The 12,902-nt window shown below is 44.6% G+C and overlaps 1 protein-coding gene across 2 annotated transcripts in view; it reads left to right on the top strand.

Moving 5' to 3' along the window:
* Positions 1-12,902, top strand: part of NUAK1 (NUAK family kinase 1) — a 77,254-nt gene that overhangs the window by 51,743 nt on the left and 12,609 nt on the right. For both annotated transcript variants that reach the window (XM_003907082.5, XM_009181583.4), the window contains 2 exons: positions 1,628-1,779; positions 4,602-4,667. In XM_003907082.5, coding sequence (XP_003907131.1) covers positions 1,628-1,779; positions 4,602-4,667 — 218 coding nt within the window. The remainder of the gene's footprint in view (positions 1-1,627; positions 1,780-4,601; positions 4,668-12,902) is intronic.

Here is a 12,902-nt window from a genome sequence, read left to right as displayed (position 1 = left end):
TAGTTTTTAGCTCCGTCCATCTAGGCAGCGGACATGGATATGTAAACCAGGAAATAAACCATAGCACAGTTTGCATGTGCTATGAGGCAAGTATTGACTAGTGCAGTGGGAGGGGTGCTGTGGAAACCACGTATGAGCACATTCTTGGCTAATGAATTAGGGTGCTGGGCATAGGGGGCCTGATGGAAATGTTAGAAAAGTGGATGAGATGGAGGGAGGTAGGCAGGGCACCTTCAGGGAGGGTCTTGGGTACCCTGCAAAGGTTTTTGTACTATATCCCTTAAGAGTGATGATGGATTTCAAAACAAATATTGCTTATTTTATCCTTGCTCAAAGGACATCTTATGTGAAAGTCCAAAGTATGAAACAGGTGGCAATGGAGTGGCTTTGGACAGCCTGTCATTTGTGGCCTCCCTTCTCCCTGCCTCCATGCATGGGTCCCTGGCCATCTGCCTGGAACCCTGTCTTTGAACATCACAGCTAGAGAGCATCAGAGTTGGAGAGAAAGAAGCGTTTACAAGCATTTGGGGAGACTGTTTCCTTGGTGGTGTGGAGGTTGAGTGAGAAGGGGCTGGACCTGGTGGCAGGGAGCCGGCTTGAGATGACAGTAGCAGCAGCCCTGCAGGCTGCGGCGTTAGTTCCCCATCCATGCTGGGGGCCGGAGCCTTGCTGATTCCAGCCAGCTCTTTGGGAGGCCATCCATCTAATGGCTCTGCACTTGATCTTTGAAGCCAAACTGCTTGGTTGCAGGCTGTGCCAGATTCTTAACCTCTGTAGGACTCAGTGTCTTCATCTTTCAAACAGTAAAATTACAGATATTTCCCTGATCGTTTGTTGTAGGGTTTAAACGAGTCAGTACACGTGAGGTACTTAAAACTTTACACACAAATTTGGTGCATAGTAAGTGCTATATTGTTATTTATTATTAATGTTCAAAAATGCCTTTATGTAGTTTGAGTTTACTCATTTAATAAATATTAACTGAGCTCCTACTATGTTACTATGTGCCAAATACTGTTCTGGCTGCTGAGGATACACCAGTGAGTGAAACTGGATAACCCCCTTTTACATTTGACTGGGGGAGACAGAATAAACAAATACATGGAATGAATGTGTAGTAGGGCTGAGAGGGGCCCATGGGATCGTGCACAACTTGGTGGGCCACATTAAAAGCTTTGGGTTTTATTTGCCTGAGATGGGAAGTTATAAAGAGATGACAAGATTGAGCACCCATTTTGGGGTCAGAGTAGCTCTATCAGGACTGGGTACCTGGTCTATATCCAATGGTTAATAAATTATTAGTAGTGTTTATTGTTACCCATTATTCTGTCTACAGGAGAGCCGTTCCGGGAGAGGGTTGTGAGAATGATCTTACAAGGAGAGTGGGGTCCTCAGAAAAGAGAACCACATTTCCCTTAGCATGACCAAGGCATGTCCAGGAACAATGGCGGTGACACACACCATTGCCCACCTGGCGGGACAGCACACCCAGTGCCTCGTGATGCTGAATTGACTGATTGGTCCTCTGCCTGGCGACATCTCCGTTGTCCTCTCTCGCATTCTCTGTAGCATAAGTGAGCTTGTTGGCTAAACAGGGTGTTTGTGTATTGCTGTTTTCCCTCTGCAGTGTTTGAGAACAAAGATAAGATTGTGATCATCATGGAATATGCAAGCAAAGGGGAGCTGTACGATTACATCAGTGAGCGGCGGCGCCTCAGTGAGAGGGAGACCCGGCACTTCTTCCGGCAGATCGTCTCCGCCGTGCACTATTGTCACAAGGTACGGCTGCGACTGGCCCGCAGCTTTGGCCATAGATGGGTTTTATGGCACTGCATGATTTTTTTCCTGTTATAAAAGTGATATCTGTTCATGGCAAAGTGTATGGAGAATTTATGAACTAGAAACAAGAAAATTACCATCACCCACGATTCTGGAATCCAGGGATAACCCATTTTTGACATTTTCACTTGTTTCTTTTCAGTTTTCTTCCTCCTCCTTCTCACATTTTTTTTTTTTTAGGCAAACTTTTAATTTTGAATAATTTTAGATTTACAGGAAGGTTTCAAAGGTAGTACAGAGAGTTCCCATCTATGCGTCACTCAGTTTACCCTAATATTAACATCTTACATATCTGTGATACGTTTGTCAAAATGGAGACACCAATGACCTTTTTCTGTTCCAGCATCCAATCTAGGGTACCACACTGGATTCAATTTTACATCGTTTGTGTCATGCTTTTTTACTTAATACTTTGATCTAAATGTTTTCCTATATTATTAAAAATTCTTTGTGATTCTTGATTGTTGGACATTGAGGCTGTTTCTAATTTCTGGTTATTACAAATAGTGATCAATATATTTATATATGAATATTTTCCTCTCATGTGAATAATTTACTTAAGAGAGATTCCAGAAGTAGAATTACTGGGAGAAATGTTCTTGAAACCTTTCTATACTCTTGGGCCCTTTTCTTGCATAGGTTACCTGTATGCACATACGTCTTATTACAGCACACCTCGATGGGATGTGTTCAGAAGATAATCCAAGCTAGTTGGGAGGCTGAGTGGGGAGGATTGCTTGAACCCAGGAGTTCAAGACCAGCCAGGGCAACATAGCAAGATCCATCTTTGAAAAACTTTTTTTAAAGTAGCCAGGCATGAGGTTGCACACCTGTAGTCCCAGTTGTTTGGGAGGCTGAGGCAGGAGGATCCCTTGAGCACAGCAGTTTGGGGCTGTAGTGAGCTATGATGGTGCCACTGTTCTCTAGCCTGGGTGACAAAGTGAGACCCCCATCTCCAAAATAATAATAATAATAATAATAATATAGCCACAGTAGAGCCACTCTTGGTTTCTGGAAAAGGCATGAAGAACACAGATAATTACAAGCCATGTCTCAGCCATTATTGTTATCACTCATTTTGACCATGATTTTCATCTCATTCAGACTTTCTCCAGATCTGTCACACCCTGAACAGTCATTTACTTTGAGGATAATGTGACTTGAGTCCAACAGGGCATCCAAAACAGAGTCAACTTGTTTATACAAATGATCACAACATGGGGCCTCCTGGTTTGTTAAATATTGTGTTTAATTGAGAGTGGCTCTGTAAGTAATTAGAAGACAGTTACTCAAATCTAAAACCCTTAACCCGTGTGAACATTGTTTGACCTCTCTTTGTTGACTCAAAATGTGCTCATGATTTGAATCGTATAATATTTTGTATTTCATCATCAGGTATCATTGTAAATCACCATAGTGATTTTGTGATTTGAAGTGTGTGAACACTTGGATTCTGTATGAATGAGGCTTTATTAGACTCATTCCATCTTATTACGAAAACCAGGAATGAAGCAATGTAAACCAAACTGCTCCTGATATTTAAAATTAATGGAATCAGGCGCCTTATAGTCGACATCTTTCTTCTAAGAGACTTGGCTTTGTGCATTTCTGAATTCAGAAGGCCTCCTTGCAGGCTTGAATTAGAAAAAGATTAGTAGAAATACATGTTTTCATTCCTCCCTCGGAGTAGTGCTTTTGGAGATATTAAGAATGGTCAAACGAAAAGGAAAATAAACAAGAAAGAACCACCCATCAACATGCCTGTTGGTTTCCTCAAAAGAGCAGCTTTGATTGCAGATGTCCTTTATGCTGAATGATGTTCAGAATCATTCAGTGCCCCCCGCTACCTGTCCACGCACCCCTAAATAGCCAGTTCTTTCAGGCCCACTGCTCTTCCCATGCTCACCCACCCCCTAAAAAGATAATAAAAAAGATAGTCTTAAAAAAGAATGAAGAAGGCTAATGGTTACTGCTGTGTAGACTGACAGCCTATTGGCTGATGACTGCTTTTCACATTTCAGCTGGCTGGCTGCTGGTCATTGAAGTTCAGCCTCCAGCCTTGCCAGAGTTTGCCTGAATGGAAAGGTCAGGCAGGACGGCAGCCACCTGCTTCGGTCAGGCCAGCGGTCCCGGTCTCACTGGTCTGCGCTCACGCTTCACCTTTCACCCAGCCCTGAGTCCTGCTGAGCAGAGAGGGACTTTCTTAGCCTTCTCTCCAGGCTGCTTAGGAAATGTTATCCTCAGGACAGATCAAAATGGGTTGCAATAGATTGAGCCAGATGTCTTTCCAGCATTGGGGAGGCAGGCAGGCACACAGACAGACAGACAGACAGACGAGGAGTGCCTGTGAGCCCCACAAGTCTTGAGTCCCCAGCAGAGAAATCTGCTTCTTCCCTGGGAATCCCATCCCAGACAGACATTGTTTGCCGCTGCCTGGGATTATATTGCTTTCACACAGTGGAATTACATTCCGACAAAGAATCCCCCTGCTGTTTTACAGGCTCTGGGGGAAAACAGATTCCAGTCATTTTTCCCTTAACCACACAGCAAGTGACTAATGCTCTCCTGTCGCTGGTCGGTCGCTGGTGGGGGAGCGTCAAGACAGTGAGAGCAGCCTGAAGGATGGAGGCGAAGACCACCGGGCTGGCGCATTTCTTTAATCTGTCAGACATTTCCCTTTGCACACCCTCCTTCTTCCTCTTTCTCTCTTGTTCTCATCCCAGCCGCTCCCATTCAATTCCCTCTTTGTCTTCTCATTTCAGAACGGTGTGGTCCACCGGGACTTGAAGCTGGAAAATATACTGCTCGATGACAACTGCAATATTAAGGTAAAGCTCTTGTCTCGTTGATGGATGTGCAGGGCCTGGGTCTTGCAGCCTTGTGGAGGCTTAACCCGCTCCAAGCCGCAGCCTGGAAATAAGGCAGCCACTTCGTACCTGGCAGGCTGGTGGGGAAGAGTCTCTTTGCTTGAGCTCAAAGTCCAGTTCAAACAATTAAATTCAACAGGCAGTTATTGATCTCCTACTAAATGCTGGGCATTGTTCTTCCTCCCTGGGTAAGATGAGATGACTGAGATACAGTGTCTCTCCTCAGGAAGCTCATAGTCTAAAATCATCACCATAACAATACTTTTAGCAACCAATAGATACATATGTATTTTATATTTTTGCCTGATATCACTTAAATTCAATCTTTATGACAACTCTACAAGGTAGGTACTGTTATTTACATAATTTCGCAGATAGGGCAACCGAGGCACAGGAAAAGTAAGTAATTTGCCCAAGGTAATCCAATGGTAAAGAGTGGAGTTGGGATTTGAACCCATGTCTGTCTGACTCATGAGCCCAAATTCAAGTTGCTTTGCTTGATTTTCTAGCAGGGCCCTAAATTATTTTAGAGCTGAAACTCTTCCTGGCCATTTCTTTGTCACTCTCCACCCTGTCTCCTACTTCTCCCTCTCCACCTTCCCACTCCTGAAACCAGCCATGGACTTGGGAAGCTGACCAAAATGGGATGGTGCTTGCTGTTGGGAAATAGCAAGTTCTGGAGTTTACTCACACAGAGAGTATTATTGCTGGCTGCTGCTGGAGCTGGAGAAAGCTCTCCTGGCCCACAGGGTTCAAGTGCCTCCCGGGGAGCCCTCTGAATGTCCTTTTGACCACGTCTACAAAATAAGCAAATAAGGTTTCAAAATAAACGGAGCTCGCTGCATGGGTTTCATTATGAAACGGCCTGAGTACTCCCGGCACCAGCAGGAGCCCTCCAATTGGCCGCTGGTGACGTTAGTGGCTTATCCCTGGTCCCTGGACAAAGCATGGGAATGATTTTTTGTTGTCGCTGCTATCAGTGGAGGAGCGTGTGATGAGACTTGTTTCTTTGCTTGGAAGGATGGAGTCGCTTTGGTGTTGGGATTCTCTGTACAGATCATGGCGGCAACCATTAGTCACCATCATCCTTTGAGAGGCCCCTGGAAGCCATGACCCGGTGACCTCTTGCTCTTGAAGAGTGGTTGACCGTAGTCACATGCAGTCCATAGAATAAGGAGGAAATAGTTGGTCGAAGTAGTTCTCCATGGCAATAGGAACTGCAATCTCAGGGTCTATTTCTGGTAAAGTGGTTGGATTATTCTAGAAGGAGCACCGGTTATAGAGTTAGGAAATTCCGGGCTGTGTGGCTTACTAGCTTCTTGACACTGGGAAAACCACTTAACCCTGTTTCCTCAACTGTAAAATAGGGTAACAGTACTACCCACAGGCCTGCTTAGAGTAGTGAATGAGACATTCTGTGTTCAGTTTTGTAAACTGCTAAGCACTCGTGTCCGAATGAGTCAAAGTTAAAAGCAGTGGCTTTGGAGTTAGATATTGCAACCCTGCCCCTTAGTAATGGCAGGATTTGGGGTAAGTTTCATGATGATTTAGGCTTTAGTTTCCTCATCTGTAAAGTAGGGATGCCAGTTCCTGTCTCTGCAGATTATTGTTTATTTGTTCTTTTTTTTTTTTTTAATGAATATTTTCTGAACAGTTACTGTGTGCAATGTCCTGTGCCCAGTCCTGGGGAGTCAATAACAAACGTGAAGATTTTAGACAATACTACAATCAAAGCAATTCACGTTTAACTGTTACTATACTGGGAGCCTGCTTAAGTGGCCGGCCACTGGAGAGGGAATTGAACCGGAAGTCAGCTGCTCTGAAGATGCCTAGGTCCTGGGGAGTGGTGATCAGGTCATGGCTGAAAAATTGGTCCTGGCTTGAGGGCCACATTTTTCTAAGGGTTTGTGTCATCAACCTTATTGACTTCCTCTCCAGATTCTTCCTGCCACCTGCCCCCAGAGTGCTCAAAACTAAATGTCGTCTTTACAAGGCCTGGAATGTGAGCCTCTTGCCTAGGGATTGGGTTCTATGGTGCAGTGTGACCCCTTGGTCCCATGATGTATTCCCAGAAGTGATAAGACACATAGCTTTCTATGCAATCATAGAATTCCCTAATGGAGGAAAAGAATGATTAGAATTCTGAAAGCAGTTGTGCAGGGAAACAGTGAGGCAGGAGCCCAGAAGAATGGCTTCGTTTGTGTAAGCAAAAGGGCAATGATGTTGGGCCTGACAGTTCCCCTGCACCTAGTTCTTCAACCTGGGGTCCCTGTGCATGACGGAGGGAAAGAGCACACACACAAAACAGTATTAACAATGAAGGCTTAGGCATACACTTTTCCTTAAGAATTTCTAATCCTGGCATTTCCCACGGTAAAGCATGGGTACGCATGCACACATACATCCCAAAGAGAAACCAGATCTTCCCATTATCAACACTTTTCAATTCCTTTCCTCCTTGTTCAAGGAATCCTACTCAAATCTGAGAATCCACATCTTCAAAGAACTTTGGGGGGCATTTTCCAACCCCTTGTTTTAATGATTAGACCCAGAGAGTCTAGATGATAATGCCCATGACCACGCAGTGACTCAGTCTAGACTAAATTATTGTGTCTTTGCTTCCCCAGAGTGTAGACTAGTGCTTGGCACACAGTAGGTACTTCAAAATGGTTTGACTTTGGAATAAAGGAATGACGAGCTGGGATTAGAACTCATGTGTTTGACTTCCGGGCAAATTATGTTTTCATCATCTCGCATCCACTTCCAAGGTTTTAGAAAATGTGATTCAGCTGGTCTTGATTTGTCTTCTGGTGGTATATGCTCAACTCTTCCTGACTCAGCATTTTGCTGAAACATATTTAGAAAGGACCCTTGCTGACAAAGGCAGGCAGACACATGGCCACAAGCTGGCCTCCATGCTCAAGAGAGCCCCTGCCATCCGTGTCTGGACCTGGGGGACCACGGACACATGAGCCACCAACCAACGGGACATGAGCAGCAAGGTCCTCTCTTGGAGCTCCCTCTGGTGCCTCTCTAAGTGTGGATCCGTTTTCCACGTTTCAAATGTGGAGGACTTTGGCCTAGGAAGCCTATATAAATGCTACTGGTTTAAACTTGTCACATGTCGCTGCAATGGTGGGGAGAGCCATGTAGCTCATTCCTCTTCCCTTCCCTGCCTGATGTGGATTTGCAGAGAGCACATCTGGCCTTGGAAATTATTTATCTGGCCACTGCGAGAGGGTGTGGCTTCTAAAAATATTCACACAGTCGGTCAGCAGAAAGAATGAGAGCAATGTGCTGCTTTGGGCTGCATTCCGCACTCTGGAAGCATGTCTACTAAAATAGACACCCAGCACAGCTTTAATTTGCAATTAATAAAAAACGGGCCAAATACACAGCCCACTCTCTGAGAGAATGGAATGCTGACAATTCCCATAGAAGGCTCCTGTAAAAATGTCTTACAATGAGAAGAGGTCCAGGCACCAGGGTCAGCCGACCTCCTCCAAGAGGGCTGGGAATCTGGTGAGCTCCCAGGGCTCAGAACAGAGGGGCTTAAGGGAAATGGCCTGCTGCCCCTTATGACAATGGAAACGCGGCTGCTGTGGATAAGAAAAGAAGCTTTGAATGGCCAGGGCCAAGATGAGATAGAAACCTCTGAAGCTTAACAAGACCAAGTGGGGCAGCTCAGAGTCAGCCTCTGGGCTTTGATGATATGAATGTGAGAGCTGTATTCATGCATGAATTAATCAATTCATGTGTTGTGTGTATATATCCATGCATACCTGCATTCACTCATCCATTCCTGCATTTATTCACTGAGGAGTTGAATATCTCTTCTAGGCAATATTTATTTGATCAGAAATATTCATTAAGGTCCTACTGTGTCTTCGCCCTGTGCTGGGGATGTAATAGAGAACTAGATAGCCAAATTTCTGTCTTGGAACTCAGGATCTAGCAGTTGTTAAACTAGCAGTGATAATGAGCCATGAGGAGGACACAGAAGTCAGTGAAGAAGAGAAGGTACCTGCTCTAGTGAGCTTAAAATTCCAGTTGGGGACACAGCAATCAACAAATAAACACATAATGTAATTGGCTGGTAGTGAAGAAAATTCATGCAGGGTGACAATGAAGAATAGAGTTGCTTTTTTAGCTAGAGTGGTCAGGGAAGGCCCCTGGTATAGGACTTGAATTCCTCTCATCCCCCAAGCTGTCTCTGGCTTCTTGACCTTGGCACACATGGTTCACACTGTCTGGAATGCTCTGCTCATTCCTTTTTGCCTGCTTCTTCTTTGAGGTCTCTGCTTGAATGTCTCTTCTTCCAGGAGGCTTTCCCTGATCCATCTCCCTTGGCAGGGCCCAGTGGCCCTGTGTAATGTATTCTGGAAGTTGTGAGCAGGAAGTAGTGGGTCTGTCTGGCTGGATGGACCAGAAAGCTTTCATGTAGGAAGGGGAATTGAATTGGGTTTTGAGGGATGGGTAGGAGTTTGATAGTAAGGAACATGATAATGGCTTTTCAAGAGGAAGAAACAGCAAGCACAGGAACACAGCATGGAGACTAGAAAAGGAAAGTAATGCTTTCTGAGCCCCTGCTGGAGGCTAGAGCCCCATGTCAGACCTTCCACACCTTATTTCATTTGGTCCTCAGAATGTCTCCACTGGGGTGGGTGTGGTTACATCATTTTACAGACGACGAGGCTCTTGCAGCAAATAAGTGATAGGACTGGCTACAAACCTATGGCTATTTGACTCTAAAGACCAGACACCTGATGAATTCTACCCTCTACTCTCACTATCCAAATTTGCCCCACATCTAAGAGCACATCACACGAGGGCACTGTTTGGTCTGTGCTTTAGTCAGCCTTACCTTGTCTGCAGGCAGGCTTGCAGACAGCTGTCCCTGCGAGAGACTCTCCAAGTGCTAATGGTGGCTGATGGCCAGGCTGAGTCATGGTGGCCAGAGTAGCCATGCAGGGATGCCAGGGCTGTGTGCTATGAGCTGGCACTGGCTGCTCATTAGCATCCATGGAAGCTGCTGCTTGGACGCGCCCTCTTTTAAGAGCCTCCTCACATTGTTCGTGGTGGGAATTTCTTTTCTTTTAAGAGAGGCAGCATGAGCTTAGATCCTCCGAAGATGGAGGCTGGCCCCACTCACTTCGGCTCCTTGTTCCACTCCGCGCCTTCACTTCCTGGCAACTCAGGAGTGAGGCTGTGGTGGGTGAAGCCACAACGATCAACTCCAAGGCCGGAAAGGAGTTATGGAGTGTATCTTCCTGGATGGAATTGCTGATTTCCCGAAGAATTACGCAGAAAGTGCATTTCCTCGTCAGCCACCTGACAGCAATAACTCCCCTTTATGTAGCAGTTTACAGCCAAGGCACCTGTTCACCGATGTCTGAGGCAAGCCACTTTACCACCCTGTGCCTCAGTTTTCTTATCTGCAAAATAAGGATAATTTTAGAATTCACTATCCGCAGTCCTCCAGATAGGATTGTTGTGAGAATTTACTACATTAATATATGTAGCACTCATAGAACTGTGCCTGGCACATAGCCATGCTGCTACTGTTACTTTTATTTTTAGAGACAGGGTCTTGCTCTCTCACATAGACTGGAGTGCGGGGACACCATCATAGCTCACAGCAGCCTTGAACTCCTGGCCTCAAGCAGTCCCCCTGCCTTAACCTTGAAAAATGCTGGCATTGCAGGCATGAGCCACCACACCCGGCCTATTTTAATTCTTTTCTTGTTTAATCTGGCTTTGATGTTCACAGCACCAAGCGATTGGTGGTATTGCAATTCCATTTTCCAGCAAAGGAATGTGAGACTCAGAGAGGTTAAATAAAGTAGTCATAGCTAACATTTGTTGAAGGCCTACTGTGTGCTAGGTAGGCGTGGTGTAAGCACTTCCACGGATCAGTTTATTTGGTTTGATACCAGCACTTCCAGGTAGGTGACCTTATTATCATCAACTCCATTTTACAGATGAAGAAATGCAGGCTCAGAATGGCTAATGTGCAAGTATGTATTATACACTGGGGCTCTTGTTAAAATGCAGTTTTAGTGGATCTGGGGTGGGGCCTGAGTGTCTCAGGTTCTGAAATGTTCCCAGGTGATGCTAATGCTGCTGATCCGTGGGCCAGATTGGAGTGGGGTGGGATTAACTAAAGTGCCTTCCGTTAGATGCTGGTAAGAGGTGAGGCTGAGATTTGAACTCAAGTACTTAAACCCTGAATCTTTTCCTTTTCCCATCCTACGATGCAGCTTCTCACCCTGGACATGCCTCTGTTATGAACGAGTGATAAGATCTCCTGGCTGTTTAATGGGCAGTGGCTTTAATGCTTTCGGTTCCCCGTTTGCCTGGTCTAACAAACAATTGTTAGGTTGGCCAAACCATCAGTCTACCATAATGGCTGTAATTTATAGCGTCAGCTGGTCCCAGGACTGTTTTAGGAGCTTTACATACATTTTCTCTACCCTTCTTACCTATGTGAGGTGGGTTCTAGTCTGAGTCCCATTTTGCAGATAAGGAACTCAAGTAACTTGGCAGGTCCCACCCATCACCTAGTAACGACAAAGCCATGGTTAGCCCCAAGTTCTCCTGGCCCCAAAACATCTGATCTGTGGAGTGCACCACACTTCCTCTTAAACACTGCAGATGACTGTTAGACCATCACTAATTATTATCATTGCCATCAGCATCCTTTCCTATCAGTTAATGTCAGCAAGGTGACACTGAGTTTTCACCAGATAAGCTCATTATTAACAGTGTTCTGGAGTTAATCCTTTTATGGTGGTAAAATATGTGTAACATGAAACTTACCAGTTTTAGGCACATAGTTCAGTGGCATTAAGTATACTCATATTGTTGTATAAGCATTACCATCATCCATCTCTAAAATGTTTTCACCTTTCCCAGCTGAAACTCTGTCCCCACTAAACAGTAACTCCCCTTTCCCCCTCCTCCCAGCCACTGGCAATCTCCATTCTATTTTCCATCTCTATGAATTCGACTACTCTAGGGACCTCATGTACATGGAATCATATAATATGTGTCCTTTTGTGTCTGGCTTATTTCACTTAGCATAACGTCTTCAGGGTTCATCTGTGTTGTAGTGAGGTTAATCCTTTTGAAATATGAATGAATAATCCTTCCTCATTTATCTTTCTAACCCCAATTTTCATGCAGCAGGGAACACCTCCGGAAAGGCTTGATAACAATAAAAAACTCCAAATATTAAGGACCCAAGCCTTGAGTTCCACGGCTCCTTTTGAGAATCGAGGCTGAACTGAAGCACAGGGCAGGGGCAGAAGGTGGTTCTGAACCAGTATAGAGCAGGGGAACAGTCAAAACAACAAGTGAAAATACCAGCTAGGTACCTTCCTCCAAGGCTTACTTGCTAGTGTGTCAGCAAAATACTACAGCCCAGTCGCCTCGTTGCTGGAAAGTCATCCTCTCCTTTTACAGCTGATGTTCTGTTGGAGAAAGTGTACGGCTTGGGAAGATCCATGTGCTCCTTCATGTACTTGCTGCCCTTTTTTGCAACCTTCAGCAAAACTTCTTATGCCCTGGAACCTTCAGCTGCTTCACTTTTAGAGCAAGGGGCAGGATTAACATCTCTCAGGGCTCTTTCAGGTCAAAGTAATTCTGAGATGCGATTATTTTTGTTTTATGATGTTTAAAATCAATATTTCTCAAATTTCAGTTTTTCATCCTTTTCATGGATTTTACCTTTCCGCAGTATCCTCACTGCTATTTTACTTAATATTTTTGTTGAGTTCAGGTCACTCTTTAAAGTTCTGTCTATTTGAAAAAGAAGCCCTAAATAATTACCTTAAGTGGAAAACCAGAATCACTTACCAAGAATAGAAGATAAGCTCAAAACTAAGTATAATGGAAACCAAATAGCATTATGAAGTTCCAACTTCGTGTTGGTTGCTGCTGCAGGCTAGGCCCGAGGCCTGGTCTCTTTAATAAATACTAAAGAGATACTGAAGACACACCAGTGCCCAACTGAGACTTTCTCCTTGACTTAATCCAAAGAACTGAAGGTGAATCCAGAAAGGAATGAATTTTTCATTTTATTATTCAACGTTATTTAATTCCATTATTATTTGGCATCTAAAATGTCTGTATTTCTTCACTGTCAAGAGTCCCTGGCATTGGGATAAACTCTGCTTCTAGTATAATGAAGGTAAT

The sequence above is a fragment of the Papio anubis genome, chromosome 9 (assembly GCF_008728515.1).
Source record: "Papio anubis isolate 15944 chromosome 9, Panubis1.0, whole genome shotgun sequence".
NCBI classification, from domain to species: Eukaryota; Metazoa; Chordata; class Mammalia; order Primates; family Cercopithecidae; genus Papio; species Papio anubis.
This window is presented reverse-complemented; position numbering and strand designations above follow the sequence as displayed.